We start from the raw sequence: 21,135 nt of genomic DNA, 5'->3' as shown, positions 1-21,135 counted from the left end.
TACCTGATGTTTTGTACATATTCATTTTGTCAATAGAAAATACATTTTCTGACTGAATGTACTTTTTCTGTATGATTGTACCCTTATTTATCTTATTTGTTGTTTTTTGTCTTGTTTTTTATTTTTACGTATACCTCTAATATGTGTATATATATATATATATATATATATATATATATATGTACTCATCTGAATACTTTATCCAACACTGTTTCTAAATGTGATTAATACGTTCAAAAGTCTTTACTCCAACACAAAATCATATTTAAAGATGACAAATGATAAAACTTTTTATTCTATTATTCTTTACAATGCAACTAAAAAGAAGCCAAGGGAGGCATAACAATCATAAAAGCGTTTCTTTTTAGACAGACTTCACAGTGGAATAAATCTTTAACATGACACGTTAAAGGAAGAAAAAAAAAGAACAGAATTTCACTTCTTATTAGTATCAACATGAAATTAAGCCAGATCCACCTCAACAAAAAGTAGTTAAAGTGCAGTATTTTAAAAATGTTTGCAGCATATATAAAACGTTCTGTTGCAATATCCAGTTTGTGAAAGACAGCACAACCCTCCACCTGCACACTGGTATCATAATGCTACTGATACATTTGATGTTTCATGTAAAGCACTTAAAATTGCCCTTTTGCTGTAATGTGCTATTTAAATAAACTTGCCTAGGCAGCTAATACTTCTGTGAGTGGTGCCACAGAGAATAAATACAGAATCTACTGTATAAATATAAAACTGCTCAGCTAGCTTCAGTCCAGCAAATATATTTACTTGGCAATAAAGTAATACTAAAGTAGCTGCTATCAGCATAGTATCACTGGCAGGAACCTCGACACAAGCTGACACGCAAGCTGGTCAAAAACACACATACACAAAAAAAATCGAAACTGATAATTGCGTATAAAGCCAGAGCAAAACTACATTTCTGAGGCTGATGTTGATATTTGAGAGCCAAAAATTGCTCTTTTAAAAGCATAAACACAAACATGATCAAACGGATCCCTTACATTTGGTTTTTAAATATTTGTGGGTAACACATGTAAATGTGTAGCGAAGAAAACACATATTTGGCATTTTTGTATTATATGTTATGGTTATTTCTCAGCCGGCAGATACAGCAATACCAGTATCTCTGCAAGTTAGATTTATGACTTTTTAAGACTTTCGTATTGCCACTTGGAGTTAAATTCAAGACCAGTTTTATAATAACCAATACTGACGAAAAAAACATGAATTGACATCAATTAGAAGTGTTAGGATAATTTTGCCTGAGTGTTTATTGTTGTGTTTAGTTTATCTCGCGGCACAAACGACAGTAAAACAGAACTGCTACATAAGTGGCGTTTGTAGGCAGGTTTTTTTTTGGCATTTTTGTGTTTCTCCCTCTGTATGTTGACTTCCACCACCTTGATTCTCATCGTTTGAAAAACTTTTAGCATAAAATGCACAGAGCCTCTTACTTAATATCCTAGCTCCCTCACCTTGGCAGTTTTTTTTGTTTTAATTTAATACATTTAAAAACCACTTCATAATGTCTTTTTAGATCAATAAATTTAATAGGGTTCCTACAGCTTTAAGGCAAGTAAGATTTAAGTTTTTAAGGTTTTTTTAATGCCACTTGGAATGAAATTTAAGGCCAATTTCATGATTACAAAAGGAAAAATGATGTAAATGAACTTACATGAATTACTTGTGGTTTAGGGTCAATTTCACCTAAATCTTTAACATAAAGCATGACATTTTTGGTCAAGTTTAAAAGTCTGTTGATCTACTTCAAATTTTGGTAAAAAAAGTACTTTCTTCCTATATCCTGATCTGAGTGATGTAAATGCGAGAGGGATTCAGTAAATTACTATTTTGTTTATATAATAATAATAATAATAATATCCTGCTTCCTCTGTCTAAGCATTTTTCAAGACTTTTGAAAGATTGATTTATGACGTTCTAATGCCAATTAAGGCCTTATTTTTACATGGATTGATTTAATTCCTTTTAAGATTTTTTAAGGGTCTGCAGGAGCCCTGTTCAGTGCCTTCAAATAGTTTTTAAGATTCAGCAGGAATCCTGCCATGTTTTATTGGACTTTTATTGTTTAGCTGTAGATGCTGCTGGTGTCTGTTTCCATGAAAATTAACAGCAATTTGGAAAAAGTGAAATTACCTGGATGCTGCAATGCAACTTTTTTGACATGAAAATCTGTGTCACAGTGATATCCAGTTAAATTAGAGGACAACATTTGCATTTAAACAGTAACACTGATGTTTTCTTTTCTGTCTCTACAGCTCTGTCAACCCTTCTTGTTACAAATACATATATTTTCCTTCTTAATTAAAATGAAAACTTTTAGGCATATGGAGTTCATAAAGCACTGTGTAAGTATAGAGTATAAAGCACGGTGCCCTGCAGAGGGCCCAGATAAACACTGCTTTAAAAACCTCAATAGTCACAACTTGTAAACAAAGGCAACGATAAAAAAAAAGCACTTCATCACCCAGTTAAGGCACAATTAGGAAGTGAAACAGGCAGGTCCAGCCATGTTGTTTCTATAAGCCGAATCATTTTACAGATTAAATTTCTCATAATTTATTACTGTCTGGCATAATTAAATATTTACATTTCATTCATAAGGCCAACACCTAACAGCTTGACCCATCAGCAGATACTAAAGATACAAACTATAATGTTTGAGACGGGCAGCAATATGCAAATGCAGATTACATTAAGTTGTTCTGTTGTGATGCAAGAATGACTTGTCAACACTGTACGTCGCTAGGCATTAAATGCACCTTTCTTCCTCTTTTTTGTTCAAGCCTTTTGTTGCTCTATTATACTGTCCTTCATTAAAAAATGATAAATAATTAAAAAAAACTTTTAGTTTAAGCAGTCTTTTTTTCAGGCATTTTATCCTCTCTGGGAACAGTCCAACAATCACACTATAGTCTAACTTAATGCATAGTGATGGTAAACAGCATCTCCTCATCTGGAGGTCAGGGTCAGCATGGAGCATGACAGAGGCCTTTAAGACATCTGATTTTTGACATAATTTTATATAAGTTAATGACCAGTTGCAATATTGGTAGATTGACATCAGTCCTGAGGTTGGAGCTCCTCCAGCTCTGTGTGCTGGGATAAAAATCTCCCATCGTAATGGGAGATCTCTGATGACAGGACTGATTGTCTGCTGCTGACAACACATCAGCATCACTGGTGCACAGTAACTTGCCCCCTTTATGTCAAAAAGTCTGAACTGTCCTTTTCAGGGCTGGCAGAGGCAGTTAATAGTTTGGGCTTCTCAGTTTCCTCAGTGTAGCAGAGTGAGGAGTCCTAGTGGGAGTAAAAAGCAAAGAGGCCAGGTCCCTAAGACAGAGGAGGCTCTATTCTGCCCTTTTTCTTTCTGAGCACAGGCCTCACCCCTGTACCCACTGTAGCACTGGCACTGGAAGTGTGTGCGGTAAAGAGCCAGCTCGGCTTGGCCAGGCGCGCCTGTAACCTTCGCCTGGCCACCCTGACTGGTGATGCTGTGTGTCGAGGGGCTGAGATGTAGGTACACGTCATTGTCTGGTATTTTGCGCAGACAACGGCCGTGAGATTTGCATACCACCTTGCTGCACTGTTCTGCTGCTGTAGACACGTTGAGAAGGTACCGACCGAGCTCGCCCTGTAGATACTTATTCAGGTCGGAGCAGCTGGCCTGCAGGCAAAAAGAGAAAAAGATGTTACGTCAACACTAGGCCCTGGGTTTTTAACAGGGGGGTCCGTGACCCCTAGGGGACCTCAAAGTCACTGCAGAGGGGCTGCCAAATTGTGTATTTTTTATTTTATTTTTTTTACTAATGTCTTTACTGATTTTAGCAACAAGGACATACACATACACACATACCAGTACTGTATATATGTTTGTATAAATACACAAACAGACAGAAAAACAAAAAAACTGGACAAGATTTAACACAACAACAACAACCAGTGTAATCCACCCCTGCCCCCACCCCAAAGAATAAATAAATAGTAAAATGAAATTTAAAAAAAGAAAAAGAAAAATTTTAAAATAAATTTAAAGTAACCATAATAACAACGATGATTTTTAAAAAAAATGTAGGTTGAGGTGTTCGAGCAAAACATTTCAGTTTAAAAATATCTTTTTCTAAGACATATTTGGACATTGCATAGGATAAATTATGGTATATCCCCCACTGTATTGTTTTTTTAAAGGTGTTTTTCTTTTTTCTTTTTTTTTAAAATAAAAATATGTCTACAAATACACATTAACATAAACCAAGCATATTATTAGTAAAGATAAAACCTAATTAATTAATTAATTATTTCATAATAAATTAGATAATTAATTAATTAATCAAATAAATCCATGATGTATAAATACATAAATCTGTCAATAATTATTCATTTAAAAGCTTAGTCTTGTATGCACTACATCCAGATATGTAAACCCTTTGAAACCAGAACAAATTGGTTTGATTTCTTTCAAAAACACGTGGAGAAGGCAATGAGCAACTAAACAAGACATGTCCCAAACATTTGCAAAAACAATAACAAAAAGTTACAAGAAAATCCCCTGAAAATAAGCTAAAAAAAGGGTTATATATATATATTCCCCATGACATAATATATATATTCCCCATGACATAATTTTGAATATAAAAATATATTTATATATATACATATTTTTAAGGACACTTTTCTCTATTTTCTTTGGATATTTTCTTGTCACCTATTTCTAATTTCTAGCAATTTAGGAGGCAGTTCTTGGGGAGCTGGTCTTTGCCTTTTTTTTTTTGCCAATTTGCTCAGATTTCCAATAGCTTTTGAAAGGCATCTCAATGCAGCACAAGAAACTGATATCAGTCAAGTTTCAAAGGGTTGCAGGCCCAGTTAAATATGCAGCTCAATTCTGCACATGTAGTGTGGGGTCGGTTCTCCCTCTGTCTTTCAGCTAAGGCGGTCCTTGGCCTGAAAACATTTAAGATCCCAGCTTTAGGCTATTCAGCACCAAATGAGCAGAGGGGATGACACTTACGCTGCTGCTTGCGTAGGAGGTGTCCCCCCAGAAGATCACACCTGCAGCTCCAAGTGCAACACTTTCACCAATGGTAGAGACCAGATCAGTCTACAAAACATGACACAAACAGTTCAGTGGTGTACCATACAATGAGGGAAAAATCACATAGAAAATATTTTTTTTTACATTTGACAAAAGTCAATACTTTGAATGGTCATTGAGCTAATGAAAAAAGCATCATGTCAATGGTATAGGAGGCAGGATTTTCCAAAAATCAATGCATAGACTCATACAGAAGTATCCCTGTGAATCATTACTTATGATAAAGTGTGTGGGGGTGTGTTTTTCTGCACAGACTCTGCCCTCTGCCTGTAGTTTCTTGTTTTCTTCTTAATTTCTGTGTTCTGGGCATTTATGGGTGTTTGCCCCCACAGTGTTCAGGTGAGGACAGGGATTTATAAAAAACCCACAAATATAGCGAAATGCCAAATAAGAGGGAATCTGGGGTACAAACAGTTACCGACAATCCTGCATAGTTTACTTTTAGCTTGTATTTTATCTTAACTTAACAGTTATTATAGTGTCAAGCGAGATTAAAAAATGTTTTATGTTGCTGATTTCCCAGACTTCACTGACTCATACACAGAATACCTCAATATCAATATTGCAACAATGTTGTAGGGTTAACTATTGGTGATTACACAAAATATTTCCGCAATAAAATTTCAATAAATAATCTTCAATAATGTGGATATACATCAGGGATGCACAATATCAGATATGCCAATAAATAACAACTCATGTGGCCAATAAACGATATTGATATGGCCACTTTGCTACATATTAATAGCAAAGTTAGTAAAGTCTTTTCTGTAGTGGAATTAACATATTATGCAAACTGTCATTGTGATGGCCCACCAGCAGCTGGAGACTTATAATACACTGCTTTTCATTATATGGGCTATTCATTCATTGTGCAAAAAAAAATCAAATACATGTTCACTTTGTCAATAAAAAAGAAAAATCAGTTTGTGATATCAGCAGAAATCAGCATGTTGGCTGATTCCAATATTTTGACTGAAAGCCAATATCTCCTGATGCCGATGGCATGCCCATATTATTGTGCATCCCTAATATATATAACAACTGAGTGTGTAAAGGCAAATAATGGAACAGCTAAAACAGTCTCTTAAGTTTAGAAAATGACATCACTTTACTGCAATTCAGCCTTTAAAACCATTAAAAAAAAACACATACGATATTACAATAACCAATATAATACAATATCTAGTCTCATATCACGATATTGAAATAATGTTCATTATTATTCAGCCTTACTACAGGCAGTTTCTGTTCAACAGCAATGTGTAACTAAACCTCTTAAGACATAATAAATGTGTTAGCCTCCTGTATTCGATGAATTGTTCCTCCAGCCAACTAACCTGAGTTAGGCGGTGCATCTGATTCATGTAGGTAGGGCGAGTGTAAACAAAAACAGGCCGTGCTAATCCATCCCCGACAGATGCCAGGCGCATCGCCTCCTTCACCCTGTTTCTGACAAAGAGGCGTCCATAATTTGTAGAGCCGAGTACAGAACCAATGTATATAGACGGGAACAAGGCCGTACACTCCATCCACAGCCAGTTGAGCTGATCATTGCGGGCCATCTCCACAGCAGGACAGCGGCCTGTGTAGTTCTCCAGGCCACTCCTGTAGTCGTGGTTGTAACAATCTGGAAACAGGTAGAAGCCCCACAGTTGATTTGGCCTCAAATTCTTGGCAAGTTTCAGAGTCTCCAGCATGAATTTGCGAGCTGATAGCTCAAATTCCTGCTGTGCAACTTTCCCCACTTGTTCTGGGGTCCACTTAACGTTCTTTTTGGCCACCATTTCACGGGATTTACTTCGATAGATATCTTTGATATCCCAATTTCGGATCCACAATGGGCGCCACTCCTCCCAGTCAATTACAGCCAAACCTTTTGCCTCTGGCTCACGTATGTATTTTTGCAAACCGTCAGGCATCTTTTCATAGTGCTGAGTGAGGCTGGCAAGCTGTGGAAGGCCTCCATTCACTGCAGTGCCACCACGCTCATAATAGGGATACAACCCAAGGCGCTCCTTATAGAAAATTGTGAGGTTCTGTCGGACAAAGCCCTCATTGGGGGATGCCACAATGTCAAACTGGTCCAAAGATAAAGTAACGCCATGTCGCGGGGCACATTCCTGTGTCGGGGCATTCCAGGCGAGAAGAACTGGTTTCTGGGAATATAATGGCCATCTTGTCTGCTTTATATCTGCTGAACACAGGACTGTCCACGATGTTAACAGAGTCAGAAGCAACCAGGGCAGCTGGCCAACTGTGAGGAAGAGAGGGTGAAATACAGCCTCCATGGTCACCGCTCGCCTTCTCTCCTCTTTCTCTTGAAAAGAAAAATAAAGCAGTTTTTTTTTTAAATTGAGCCAAAAATAAAAATAAAACAAAAACAGCTTCAAATATTGTGAGGAAAATCAAGAAAACAAACACTTTTCCAATAATGTCACCAACAATAAATCTGTGAAAATAGGAAATTTTTTGGTTGACTTTATGGTAATATTTTATAGAGTTTCGGGTGTATTAAAAGCAGTATGATTGCAAAGGTAAACTGAATTTCAGTGAGCATCTTGAACATTGGGGAATAAACATTGTTAGGATATCAGGACAGCATAAACAGTACCTTTAATATGTCTAAAGTAAATTACAAGAGACTTTTTTTAAACCACTATTACCAGGTAATGCAACGCTTAATAGGAGCAATGGTGGAGAAAGTTTTCACATAATTTGTTTAAGTTAAAGTACTTATACAAACTGTGAAAATACTTTACTGAAAACGTTACTTGGTAAAAATAAGTTAGTATTATCACAAAGATGTACTTAAAGTATTACAAGTAAAAGTATCCGGTACATAACAAATATTATTATTCTAAATAAACTAGAAAATGACTTTAATGTAAATGTAAAAAATATATTAATTGTCAGTTAATCAGCAAACTGATTAATCGACTAATTGTTTCAGCTGTGCTACAAACTGTTGGGTAGTTTAATTTCTAACAAAACTTTACTAAAAAATTACTTATTAAATTCCATTAGATATGAACTTAAACAGATGGAGATTTTGTATTGAACATATATAATGTCACACAATCTCAATAAAATGAATCATCATATTTCAGATCTATGCTGACATGGCTGTGGAAATAGAGGATCCTTAAAACATATTTTGTGGCACTGTCTAGAAATAAGAACATTTTGAGGAGTCAAAAATATGCTTTATTTAGTGCTAAATCTGGCATATCTCTCCATGAAAAGGATCATCCATGTGCAAAAATGAAACTATTTTCATATAAATAACTGGCTGAAAGACTTTATATAACTTATAATGACGGATCGTGCAGTATCAGCCCTACAGAGGTTTTATAGAGATGATTTAGATGGACTATGAACACTCGTATAGAAACAAGAGGCATATAATTTAGTTTAAGAGATGTTTTTTGATTGTTTGTTTTTTAAGATAAGCCAGTAAAATAATTTGGAACTAAACACTTCATGTAGACGGCAGAAACCCACTCATAATCCTCTCACCTGTGTATCATAATAATGTCTCTGAACCAGAAATACTTCATTGATCCCCGGGGGAAACTGTGGTTCGAACAGTCCCTCTGATGTCAGCATAGAGAATTAAAGCAAGTAGGAATAAGTACAAGCGCAAGTATATAAAAATAGAAGTACAGAGAGTAAGAGTGAGCAATAATATAACATATATATAATATGCTAAGTATGTAAGTGTGTAAAAAAAAGCTGTGAAGAAATACAATAATAGACAATTGGTACTAATATGTGAATATTTAAATTGTGTGTAAAATGTGTAAAATATATAAAGTGTGTAAAATATAAAAGTTTTTCTACTCTGTAGTCTCTGCCAAACTGTCTTTTGTGTTGTGTACTTGTACTGTGTTGTGTTTAGTGTATTTGTTTTTGTTTTATGTATTGAAGAATTAATATTGTATAAAATGTCAAATACATAATTCTAATAAAACATCAGATTTTATAAACTCTTCTCAGGTTTCGTTTAATGCAGAAATCTTACTTTGTTTAGTAACTAAAGCTTCCAGGTAAATGAAGTAAATTAAAAAGTACAATATTTCCCTCTGAAATGCAGTGGAGTAGAAGAATAAAGTGTCATGAAAAGAAAATACTCAAGTATAAGTATAAGTAGGCTACTTAAATACTGTACTTAAGTGAATTTATCTAGTTACACATAAGCACTGAATAGGTGTCAACTTCCCTTTTTGATTGACTTTTCATGAATCATTTTACTTCCGAAATCAGTTGTGGCAACTAAGTTTTGTGGTAATCGCTTAAAAACATCCACTTTAAACATGTAACATTGCATTTAAGTTCTTTCGGACCACTTCAGACTTCTTCCGTACACGAACTCAGTCAGCGTAAACTGGACAAATTAGCTCAAAGTTTCATTGAAACTAACAAAAGGTGCTAAGTTAGCTAACGTGTTGTTTCTTCTTCCTAACCAGTCTGACCTGTTGTGATGAAGCTGAGGACGGGGGCTTATTCCTCTCATGAAACCGTCGGATAAATTGCTTTTCCACCGCCCTGCCATGTGAAATACAGCAGTCAGAGTCCGTTCAATCCATGATGATGATTAATAAAACTGCCAGCTAGGCTAACAGGAGCCACGGCAGGAGCGACGGGGACAACGTTGAGCAACAACAGTTCACTGCATCGAGTGCCTCAGTAGGGGGGGATTTATAAAATATATAAAAATACACACTGTCTTGTTTTGCCGATTCTGTTGATACAACACAGAATTTTACCTTTTAGAGATAAGTTGTTAAAAACTCAAGTATTATCATAATCCTGTCTGGCATTGATTTGAAGGTAAAATTACATTCCAGTGCTGTTCACCCCCCTATAACGGACCAAAGTAGTCTGTTCTTCAAGTTCTGCTCTGAATAAACTGTAGAGGGGAGAGAATATGAAACAGATTTCTCACCTGATACAGTGTCTCTTTTATTTATTTATCTATTTATTTATATATTTTAAAGTATCTTGATGTACATAATTGTTTTTGGTTAGGGTTCGTTTTTTTTTTTTCACTTTTATCCTGTATCCAAGCCAATATCTTTGCTTCATTGACTTTGTATTTGGTTATATGTATGCACTAAATGGTGAACAAAGGGTTGCAGATATATATATTTCTTGTTTTTATTTAAATGTTTCCTGGATATTATTCCTTTTGTTCCTACTATGCGGCCCATTTATCTATTAACACATAATGATAATAATAATAATATGCATGGGGTACATGGTTAGGTTTTTTTGTTTCTTAATACATATACAAAGGCAATCAGCGGGAGCAAGTGAAACACATATTTTAAAAAAAAATTGGATATTTTCTGACCAAAAATATTTAACAGACTACACTGAACTATATAATTTAGCTAAATAAAAAAAAGTTTCAGACCGTAAGTGCTATATGAATAAATGATTCTTCTTCTCATTATTATTCTTATGCTTATTCTCCTTCTTCATCTTCTTTTTCTTCTTCTTCTTCTTGTTATTATTATTATTATTATTATTGTTGTTGTTGTTGTTGTTGTTATTGTTATAGCTTGCTTGGGAAAGTCATTTTGCTTCAAAATACTATTCTTTTCTACATTTGAGCCTGAATATGAGTTTGCTCTGATTCTCATGTAAGCTCACTCTGAGAGAAAATAACATATATTTTTATGTAGATGCAGCACAATTATTAGTAATACGCTTTAAATCAGTCATTTCATGATGTGTCTAAAAAATGTCTCTTACCAGCAACCTTTTCCTCTTTAATATCCAGGTCAAAGTAGTTCAGTTAAGCAGTTCAGTTGTTTGGATCAGGATGCATACAGCACAAGCCTCTTTTTATGCTTCATTATCACAGTTCCTTTTAACAGAGCAGACAAACGCAGTACTTCATTGTTTGCTGAAATCCACCAGCGACTGGTATTTAAATATCCAGCTGACTCCACCTCTGTTTGGGAGTTTCAAAGAGTAGCTTTTTTTTGCCTGCTTCACTGACGTCATGCTATTCAGGCAGATTAAACCAAACATAATTCGGATGTCATTTCCCATTCATATGTCATTATATTTTGCCTCTAGCCACAAGCACCACCCAAAACTGTGTTATAATGCCACTTGACTTTTCCTGAAATCAACTTGTCTTGTCTTTACACTCACTCTCTCTTTATCTGCTGCCTGCATTTGGTTACTTTACTTGCAGTTTTAATGGGATAACAGTGACAACAGTCGATTTTATTTTGTTTTATTATTTTGTATTGAACACTTCGGTGCTCCATAGTTTTCCAGTGATTTGTAGCAAATCTGAGATGACCACTGATGGAAAGATTTATTCTGCAGTTAACCCAAGGGTGTGGAATACAGTGACTAATGCAGATTTCAACTGAAATGTTTCAGTCTGCTCAATTTATTTTCAAAAAAGGGATTAGGACATGTTGAGTAGCATAGTGCTCTCAGTCTTTGTGTGATTTTAAGAGTCATAAATTAATTACAGGAATTTACCTCAGCAAAACTGAAAGTAGATGACGGATACCTGTTACTTAAACTGATGCCACAAGCTGAGAAAGGTAAATGACAGACACATGACGCACTCTTTTAAGCTGCTGCATCATGACCTCCTGACTGACGAGATCAAAAGGCTGTGTGTAAGTCACAGAATCCCATTTGCTTCACACACATTCACTTAGATCACTTGTCCTGTGTATTTATGTTTTGAATTGTCACTTATTGCCTGTATGTGTTTTCTTTACACAAAAAATCCACCATAAATTGGTGCATAAAACTTTCATCAGACTGCAGGAAGTGAATTGCTTGATGCTCAAAATTTCCTTGGTGAGGTTCCCCAGCTTAAATGTGTCCCCACCAATGTTGAAATCAAACCTACAGTCTCACTGTCAGGGTCAAAAAAGAGGCATTCCTGGCTTTGTTGGCTCAGATGGACAGATGGACTATATCTGATATACTATATATCAGATATACTACACTGTATGGACAACAGTATCAATATAAATACACCATAGATCAGATATATACAGTATAGACTATGAATACTTATGGGTATATGAGAGCACATGTACAGGTGAGTGTTTGTACAGTAGTTTTCAGTAGCAAATAAGTGAGCCAGCAACTAGTGGCAATTTTCAATTAAATTTAATTGTTTATTGAGTAATTGGAATTTTTAAATTGAAAAGATTTGGTGAGTATTTAAAATGTCCAGTTCACCATAGCTCCTGATGAGAAGCCATAGTGCTTAACACTGAGCCACCATGCTTCCCTCTGAGAGGTTTTTATGGCACAACTCAGAAAAAAAAGAATACATTTTTAAAAGTGTCAGTTGTCATCTTTGTCCATGGCAGTGAAGCAGGAAGAGAAGGTCTTTCTCATCCAAGAGAAAAAGCGCTGAACTTTGTTCTTCTTCTTCTTCTTTTTCCTCTGGTGGTGCGCAGTGTTGTCTGAAAATAATGTGTTGGAGTCCTGACATATCCGGGCTGCGGTTTCACTGTCAGTGATGTCCTCAGAGACTTTCTCTGACGATTTCTTTTCAGCCTGCAATCTAAACACACACACACACACACACAGTTAGTGTATTATTCATGTTATTGCCATAACATTTTAAAGCAGTGGTTCCCAGGTGGTGGGTCACGTTCCAACAGTGGGTTGCGGGTCCATTCTGAAAGGACCGCAAGTGACTCAAACAACTGGCTGTTGTTTTTTTATTTGTTTGTGTGTTTTCTTTTCTTTTCTTTTCTAAATTTTGACCCTCCCCAAAGCTACAAATATTTTTCCTTAAGCCTCACTGAGTGACTCAGGGAAAATGCATGAAGAGTTTGAACATTTCCCCAAAAAATTAGAAGAAAATTGAAGAAAAAAAATAGCAAAAGGTGTTTTTTTTTTAAACTACCCAAAATTTTAGAGAGTAAAAAAACACGGCCTCAAATTTCACAAGAAAAAAAAGTCTTTTTTTTTTTAACAAAAGTCAAATAAATTTACATTTTGTACTGGGAAAAAAAAATTGGAAATTTCTTTTATGTGCAGACTAATGTAATGACAAAGGAGAAATCACAGTAGCTGGATCAATTGGGAACCATCTTCTTAAAGGAATCATGTTGTGACCATATTAAGTCAGCTTACTTTTCTGCACTCTCCCTGTACTCTGTCTGCAGTATATTCTCAGCTGCAGCAGGCCGAACCAGGATCACGCCTGATGTCGGGATGGTGGGAGATAATGGTTTGTGTTGGTCCAGATGGATGCTGATGGTGTCATCTGCCTTTGGAGCAGCGGTAGCAGGAGGCTCCTCAGAAGCCAATGCTGCAACTATTGACAACTCGTCTGCAAAGCTGTCAGCACTCTCGTCGGCCTCTGTCTGCAGCATGTTCTCGGCTGCAGCAGGCCGAACCAGGATCATGCCTGGTGGAGGGACCGCAGGAGGTGCTGGTCTATGTTGGTCTGGGAGGATGCAGGTGGTGTCATCTTTCCTCAGAGAAGCAGTGGAGGGAGGGTCCTCACTTAAAGAAGCCATTTTCCTGACGCCCTTGGCTGCTCTGGGGCGAACCATGATTGGGCTGGATGAAGGCTGTATGGAGGATGGACTGAAGCCTCTGTTTGCTCTCCTTTGCGTGTTTTTCATGGCTGTCTTGTTCTTGTTCATTTTTATGCTGGGTTGGGAACAGGAAACTTACAATAACCAAATATGCAACAATCACTAATCAAATTACTCTAAAAAAAAAAAAGGATGACCAAAAGGACTCTCGACAGGGTGACACACAAACACTTACTTGGAGCTGTGGCGGCTCTTGTCAATAAATGGATGAGTGAGGACCTCACTGGGAGCGATCCTGTCACTTTGATCCAGTTGTAGCATCGCCTCCAGGAGATCGATGCAGTGTCCTCGTTCAACAGCCTCAAATTTGTTTTTCCACTCCAGACGAAGCTAGTTTAAGAAGCAATGGTCAAATCCTCTGTCAGTCAAGTCCACATGATTCATGAAAAGACATCCAATGAAAGCTACCTTACACTTACATGTTTCAGATCGTCCAGACAGGTATATATGCTGGGACTGCAGGGCTTGTGTGAGCATTCTTTCCAATACTCCTGATGTGTCTAAAAGAAGATTCAATATGTTGTATGAATGTTCCTCTTAACTTTGGTATTTTTCAACCTGGACCCTATTTTCCTAGGATTTTTTTTGTCTAAATGACTAATGGGAACAACAAATAGGTCCAGAATTGAAGGAGAATGCTGCAGACAGAAAGCAAGCTACAATGTAACCACTCAGGGCATGTTCGCACTGTCAATTTACTTCCACTGAAAGTAATGTTTTGCCGTTATATTTTTATTCCAGATGTTTGACAAAATAATGGAAAGGATCCCCAGAGAGATAGACCTTTTTGGTAAACATTAAGATCCTTTAAGTTTATTCAGAAACAGCCCCTAAATTGCTGTCATCACACCCACCAGACTCCACGTAACCCTTTGAAACCTAGACATCAGTTTTCTTGTGCTGCATTTAGGTGCCTTTCACAGGCTATTTATTATTATTTATTTATTGACAGAGAAAATTACCTGAGAACTATTTTTAAAAAGCAGGGATGATTATTAGAAAATTATCAAAAAATGAGGGGGAAATGTCCAGAAAACTATATATTTTTTTTAATTTTAATTAATTCTAATTCTAATTATATATTGAAAATTGTTACACACCAAAAAAACGTTACATATATATTTCTTTTAATTTTCAGTCATTTCAGTCATTTTCTTGCTTCTTTTTGTGTATTACTTTTCTTTTTTTTGCTTATGTCAGGTAATTTCTTGTAAATTTTTACAAAAAAAAAAAATCTTGCTCATTTTGTGCCATCATTTCCTTTAATGTTGGGAAGTTTAAACATGTTATCTTAATTAGAGATGAAATAACTTCATTGTGTTAGCCTACCTTAAGCCTCCAGCTGTCGGACTCAGTCTTGGTGAAATACCGTTTTGTCTTTTGTCCATTATTAAGAAGGTGATCTGGCGGCTGACCCAGGACTTCAACAATGTAATTCATCTGGGAAAAACACAATATTACGTTAAATCATGCAACAGGAACGCTTCTTTTCTCTCCGTGTCTAGGTGCTAATGCTAATAACTCTCATGATAGCCAATGGACAAATTTATTTTACAACTTAACTTAACATCACACTGTTTGAAGAGCTGTTTGAAGTAAAGACAAAATACTTTTTGTTTTCAAATAATAATGTGTGTGTGTGTGTGTGTGTGTGTGTGTGTGTGTGTGTGTGTGTGTGTGTGTGTGTGTGAGTGAGTGTGTAAGCGTGTGAAAATATGTGAGGCTGGTCCTTTAGGACGAAAATATGCAGCAGTACTTGATCTATGACAAAGACAATGAAGTCAATGACTTACTGTGTCATACTCAGCTCCAGCTGGGATCAGCTCATCACCAGTGATTAAGATGGCCATCGTATAGCCCAACGACCACATATCTATTCCTTCAGAAAATGGAAGGCCCAGAATAATTTCTGGAGATCTGAATTTGGAAAAAAGCATCACACAGATCAAGAAACATTGTCGTGTTTAAAAGACTCAAAATACAACTTAGAACAACATACAATTTTTTCTCTTTTTTTTTGCTTAACATTTCTTTGTGAAGAAACAGAGATGAAACCTCTGCCCTTGTAAGTAATTACAATATAAAGTTTATTGCATTCACTAATCATTCTCAAAAAAAGATTATTAAAATCATTTAAATTCATTAACTTGTTGAATTGCAATTTGCACAAATAATCTTTAAATATGTTTCATAAAGTTATATACGGTCTGCATAGTTTTTATGTATAGTTTTTATAGTAAAAATGTAAAATTCAGTTTATTTAAAAGTCAATTATTTTTCAACATCTGATGGAGAAGGGCTGAGGTTTGATAAATTTGCACTTGCACACATGTCTGTATGTTTGTGTATGTTTACATGTTATTTCTTTCCTTTTTTTACATGTTTGAAATAAGTTTTAATTCAACTGACAGGAAGCTACTTTATTAAAATTAAAGTGGCAAACTACAAACTCCCTCCAGTATAAGGATGATCATAAACAGCGTTTCTTACGTGTTAATGGTTGGCACAACCATGCCATGCTTGGCTTTAGAGCTCAGAAAGGCCAAGCCGAAATCGATGAGCTTGACCTTGAAGGGTCGTCTCCGGTGATCCACCATCATGATGTTATCCGGTTTGATGTCGTTGTGAATCACTCCGACTCTCCTCAGTGCCTTGAGGGCTGTGGCCAGCTGAAAGTACAAGATCAGTAATACAGTTGAGACAATGTAAATAAAAAATCCTGGTGTAAAGCATTAAAAATAGTTGGTGGGCCACCTGGCACCTTTTTGTGGGCCAGATTTTGGCTGCAGGCCATAGGTTGAATATCACTAAAGTGTTCAGTGCTGTGCTCTCTTTCTGATGGCACTCTGCTCATACCTGCTGGATGATGGTTTGGATGTCGCTCAGACGCATCGGGGCATAGTTGGTCTTCTCAATATAGTCCTCTAAACTGATGTCCAACATCTCGAAGACCAGTGCCCTTCCATAGATTGTGTCGAACCAGTCAAAGAATTTGATGATATTGTGCTGGTCGAGTTTCAGGTGCATCAACTTTTTCATCATGGGAATCTGGAGAGGCATGAGAATTGTGACAGTAATGGTTAGTTATGTATGTTCACATGTATGAAAGTCAGATAATGTTTTATATGACTTAGTCATGCCGTGTTCACTTGAATTTGTGAACAAAACTTTGTTTTTCCCACATGCCTTCATGGAAAACAGAGAACATACTGATTTGCTGATTGATTGGGGGCCGTGCTTACAACAGCAAAACTATAACAAAACATTAGTTAACAAACCCTTCAGTTGTGTGTGAGTTTTTAAATGGATGTTTTGATGGAGTTTTGCTGTTGCTAACATATTTCAGTTCAGTTTTTTTATAATTTAATTTAAATAACTTAAATCACAGAGCTTTATTATCTTTGCTACCCTTGGATGAATAAAATGTATTTTTATGGCCATCGTGTGTTCATTTCCCTTTCATTTGCATGTCCTGAAGAGTTTGAGAGCATTTGGAGTTCCCCTACAAAAAAGCTCTGATAAACCAACTACACACTACAGCAGATATATAAAGAGACAGATTATTCCTACAGGACTTAGTGGAGAACAACACAGAGTTAAAAGGAGATTAAATATATGACTCACATTCTGAAATACAACTACTGCTCCCTTTCTGTTGGATGTATGGGCAACTGCGTGTAACACATTTGTTTTATCAACCTTTAAAGGTGATATTTTGTTGCACTGCCCACAAGTGGCCAAAAAAAAATCAACAGATGCAGATTTAACTGAAAACTTTAAAGGGATATTATACATGGTCCTCCATCAATAAATCAATATGGTGGCCGTTTTCCATGGAGGCATGCACAAAAAAGGTAACATGGCATGACTAACTGAACAAATCATCATTTTGTGGTTTTATTTCTGTCAGTAAAAGTAGCAATACTTACTGTGAAAATACTTTGATTCAAGCAAGTATTAGCATCAAAATACACTTTAAGTGCCAAAACAAATAGGGTCATTTCAATATATATATTTATATATATATATATATATATATATATATATATATATATATATATATATATATACTGTATTTTGATATTGATAATGCATCATAATGTGTTCATCACTTCAATGTTGCAGCTGGAGTTAATACGACTCAGCAGTTTAATCTATAATAATACATAATCATTAATCAGTTGACTATATTTTGTATTAATAATCCAAACCTGAAAAGTATCTTTTTGTCAAATAAATGGAGTTGAGTAAAAAGCACTTTATTTGCTTCTGAGATGTTGTGAAGTAGAAGTATAAAGTAGTAGAAAAACACCTCAAATTTGTTCAGCTTTCCACCACATATCTAAATGTTTTTCAGTAGCTGCCTGTATTATTCAATAGTACCAAATTAAAGAAACTGCCTTTTTCCACTTTTTACTAAATGAAACTCACTAAACACTAAATGTACATCTTGTACGTCTATTTATGTTCATATTATTTAGAAATCTCTCTTAAACAGCACATTAAAATCAGCTTAATGTCTCACCTCCCTGTCCTCCTCATCGGGGTATAACGGGACCTTTACAGCCACAGTTTGCCTCAAGTCCTTCCTCCAACACTTTACCACCTTCCCAAAGCCGCCCTCTCCCAGAACCTTGATGAACTTGTATTGGCCCGGCAGTTTGAGGGCGTTAGGGCCAGAGAAGGATGGTGAATCGAATTCACGGATGTCCATTTTGTGTTCTCACAATGCTGAAAAGAAAAAGGAGCAGCCAGTGTTAAGACAGTTACTTTTTCAGTGTAACAGGTAACAGATTACTGCTTAGCCTTTAAAAAAATGTAACAAGTAAGGTTATTGTTTTAATTACTTCATCAGAGTCATGCAGCATGCTGAATACTTTTTGACTACATTTTTAAGGATTGTTTTCAGTTAGGTGATAAAGCTGAAAAATGTTTTGAAATAGGTTATTTCTAAACAAGACATAGACACAAGATGCGAAGAAACAGAATGAATGCTATATTCTACATATACTGTAAACCATTTTATAAATCAAAAATAATGTATTTGGATGCAACACCTTTGTGATCACAGACTTCTATTAACATGCATATTTTCTGTTAATAACTGTAACTGACTGCAATTACATTTATTCTGTCATTTAGTTACATGTAACTAGTTACATGTGACAAATAAGAGAAAGAAAAAGCGACTTACTTATATCACAGTCGTTGTTTTATGGTCCACTTCTGTCAAAATGTCTCAATAACCTGTCTGTCCACCTGCTCTCTCTACAATGAGCAGATTCCAGAACGTCTTCTTCTAGAATCATTAGGTGTAGAATGAATGATGTCATCATTCAGCTTTAGTTCCACAGTTACATTTATATGTAAACACAAACACTTACAATGAAGCTGCACTGAGATCCATTCGGCGCTTTAAAATGATCAAACTGTACTTATGAGTCGGGTGTTGATGGTCAATACTACATGTAGAGAGACACTGTAGTGTGTGCTGAAGTTTCTCAGGTCATAAAGTGTTAATATAATAATCTTTTTCATCCATTCAACTTTTTGATTTCCATGAGTCTCTGAGACACCAAGGCCTACAGACTGTATGAAGTGAATAACAAATATATCATAGTAAACCATACACACACACTGGAGGAGTAAGTTGTGTATCTGAGTATATTATAATATATTATACAAGAATTAGCCCAAAACTTTCTAAAGTGTCTATCAGATGGACATAAAAAAGATGTGTTGCACTACAAAATATATAAAAATAAGTTGTATATTTTAACATGGGGGTCTATGGATAACTCCAGGAATGAGTCTTATAACCTGGAGATCTGCATTTCAGCACCTCTGGTTCCCTTGTCTCTAAGTCAATGGTTTTTTGAATGGGTTATTAACAAGAAATTGGTGGTCAACACAAGCTTAGGAAATGTTCACGTTTTGTTTTACGACATAAAATACATCAGCAAATCACTGCTGAAAGTGACAGTTGCTAACAAGTTGCTAAATGAGACTACAGAACGTAGCCAAACTGCGTCAAACATGGCTTTACAGCCTTGTGTTAGCAGTGACGCAACAGTAGTGTATATCCTTTATGGCTTTACATGGCCTAGCTTTTTATTTCTTTTACATTTAAAGAGCAGACGCACCCAGATGCATCACGCCAGGTATGAACGCTCCAGAAACGCTTTGGAAGTGCATCTAGAAAACAGCTGGGAGTGCATTGAGTGGTACTGCGAGCACATATCATGTATGCATGGCCAAAGGTGACACTGATGAGCGGTGTGGCTCTACATCTTGAGCATAAAAGTTGAAAATATTTAAACTTTTATGCACACCCAAAAAATGCCACAAAAATATGCACCCAACAGGCGCTCTACAATTATTTTGCTGGCGACGCTTTTCTAGCAACACATCTCAGTGTGATCGGCCCCAGAGGCTTCAAAAATCTTGAAAGTGGCATTCATTTGTGAAGATTATCTTGCTTGTTTGTTTACCACACAGCTTATTTTCTGCAATAATCCAAAATCAAATGGAAAAATTCAGAAGGCTTTGTGACGAGGGAACCAGGGCAAAGTTAGCTTCCACATGGGCCCATGGGAAAAACATCTTCCCTGGGGCACTCTGTAGGGACTGACTGTGTTTTGAGCCAGCCTCAAGTGGCCATTCAAGGAACTGCAGTTTTCATGTAATCTTAATTTTTCGGCCACGACAGTTAAAGCTGGGATCACAACAGTTTAACTATGACACCAAGAAATGACTGCTTTGTTAGCCAATTTTATAAGATTTGTACACAGTGGCAGGATCTGGGTGTAAACACACATAAGCAACTAAAATCAGTGAAAAGGGGATTTCCAGTTAATATGCTGAGTGGCGTTGAAACACAGGTTGCTTGTATGTTAACATGTGCAGTAAAATGTGAAGGCCAGCAAGAGCTGAAAGTGACTTCACTATGTAGGGACTTATTGTAGAGGCAAATATCAAGACTCGTGTGTCATAAAAATACCATTACAACCCTTTGTTGGACTAAATGGGGTAAGTGGCCCTCTGAGAGTTAATAAATGACTTGAGAGAGATCTTTTGTGAGATCTGTATGCACATATAGCAAAGAAAACACATTAAGGTGCTTCTATAGACAAAAAGTGTATTTTCACACTATGGACCTCATTGCTCCATTGTTCCCTTTGTCAAACACACATTGAAACCACATGACTAATATGTCCTCCTCTGAGGACAGTTCCTCCAGAGTACACAGGTGAGTAATTCTTGATTTCTCTGATGTTGTTTCCAAACTAAATTGAAAAAAAAAAACCCATTAAGACACGACTGAAACATGCAACTTCGTAAGAAAGTAGAATGATTCACAATTTCTTTAACCACAAGGTAAAATATGGTGAA

At 36.2% G+C, this 21,135-nt stretch overlaps 3 protein-coding genes across 4 annotated transcripts; all 3 read right to left on the bottom strand.

The window, feature by feature from the left end:
- Positions 1-264: 264 nt before the first annotated feature.
- Positions 265-11,016, bottom strand: hyal2b (hyaluronidase 2b). 2 transcript variants are annotated; one of them, XM_088090381.1, is made up of 4 exons: positions 10,895-11,016; positions 6,475-7,452; positions 5,051-5,140; positions 265-3,706 (listed from the first exon to the last, which is right to left on the bottom strand). In XM_088090381.1, exons 2-4 carry the CDS (start codon positions 7,423-7,425, stop codon positions 3,317-3,319), a joined length of 1,431 nt encoding a protein of 476 aa, XP_087946507.1. In that variant the 5' UTR covers positions 7,426-7,452; positions 10,895-11,016; the 3' UTR covers positions 265-3,316. The 2 variants fall into 2 exon arrangements, with proteins under 2 accessions (XP_087946507.1, XP_042363664.2); XM_042507730.2 differs by lacking the exon at positions 10,895-11,016 and adding an exon at positions 9,610-9,801 and having other exon boundaries at positions 6,475-7,454.
- A 1,343-nt stretch (positions 11,017-12,359) lies between these two features.
- On the bottom strand, positions 12,360-15,593 carry LOC148190236 (uncharacterized). The gene is made up of 5 exons (XM_088071372.1): positions 15,537-15,593; positions 15,073-15,183; positions 13,919-14,073; positions 13,274-13,798; positions 12,360-12,695 (listed from the first exon to the last, which is right to left on the bottom strand). Exons 1-5 carry the CDS (start codon positions 15,591-15,593, stop codon positions 12,473-12,475), a joined length of 1,071 nt encoding a protein of 356 aa, XP_087927498.1. The 3' UTR covers positions 12,360-12,472.
- Positions 15,594-16,229: 636 nt separating this feature from the next.
- On the bottom strand, positions 16,230-18,457 carry LOC148190235 (homeodomain-interacting protein kinase 1-like). Its single transcript, XM_088071366.1, has 3 exons — positions 18,269-18,457; positions 16,600-16,791; positions 16,230-16,412 (listed from the first exon to the last, which is right to left on the bottom strand). Exons 1-3 carry the CDS (start codon positions 18,455-18,457, stop codon positions 16,230-16,232), a joined length of 564 nt encoding a protein of 187 aa, XP_087927492.1.
- Positions 18,458-21,135: the final 2,678 nt, after the last annotated feature.

The sequence above is a fragment of the Plectropomus leopardus genome, chromosome 2, assembly GCF_026936395.1.
Source record: "Plectropomus leopardus strain MGB_pleo_1.0 chromosome 2, ASM2693639v1, whole genome shotgun sequence".
Classification (NCBI taxonomy): Eukaryota; Metazoa; Chordata; class Actinopteri; order Perciformes; family Serranidae; genus Plectropomus; species Plectropomus leopardus.
This window is presented reverse-complemented; position numbering and strand designations above follow the sequence as displayed.

Bases quoted from the DNA above. Each gene is read 5' to 3' on its own strand.
- hyal2b (XM_088090381.1), bottom strand. From the start codon at position 7,425: ATGGAGGCTGTATTTCACCCTCTCTTCCTCACAGTTGGCCAGCTGCCC. The intron at 5,141-6,474 runs GTTAGTTGGCTG...CATGTTTTGTAG, and splicing joins AGATGCACCGCCTAACTCAG to ACTGATCTGGTCTCTACCAT. The intron at 3,707-5,050 runs GTAAGTGTCATC...TTTTGCCTGCAG, and splicing joins CCTCCTACGCAAGCAGCAGC to GCCAGCTGCTCCGACCTGAA.
- LOC148190236 (XM_088071372.1), bottom strand. From the start codon at position 15,593: ATGGCCATCTTAATCACTGGTGATGAGCTGATCCCAGCTGGAGCTGAG. The intron at 15,184-15,536 runs GTAAGTCATTGA...TGTTTTTCCCAG, and splicing joins CTGGAGCTGAGTATGACACA to ATGAATTACATTGTTGAAGT. The intron at 14,074-15,072 runs GTAGGCTAACAC...TTCTTAAACTAG, and splicing joins CCGACAGCTGGAGGCTTAAG to CTTCGTCTGGAGTGGAAAAA.
- LOC148190235 (XM_088071366.1), bottom strand. From the start codon at position 18,457: ATGGACATCCGTGAATTCGATTCACCATCCTTCTCTGGCCCTAACGCC. The intron at 16,792-18,268 runs GTGAGACATTAA...ATGCCTCTCCAG, and splicing joins CCGATGAGGAGGACAGGGAG to ATTCCCATGATGAAAAAGTT. The intron at 16,413-16,599 runs GTATGAGCAGAG...TTGTACTTTCAG, and splicing joins TCCAAACCATCATCCAGCAG to CTGGCCACAGCCCTCAAGGC.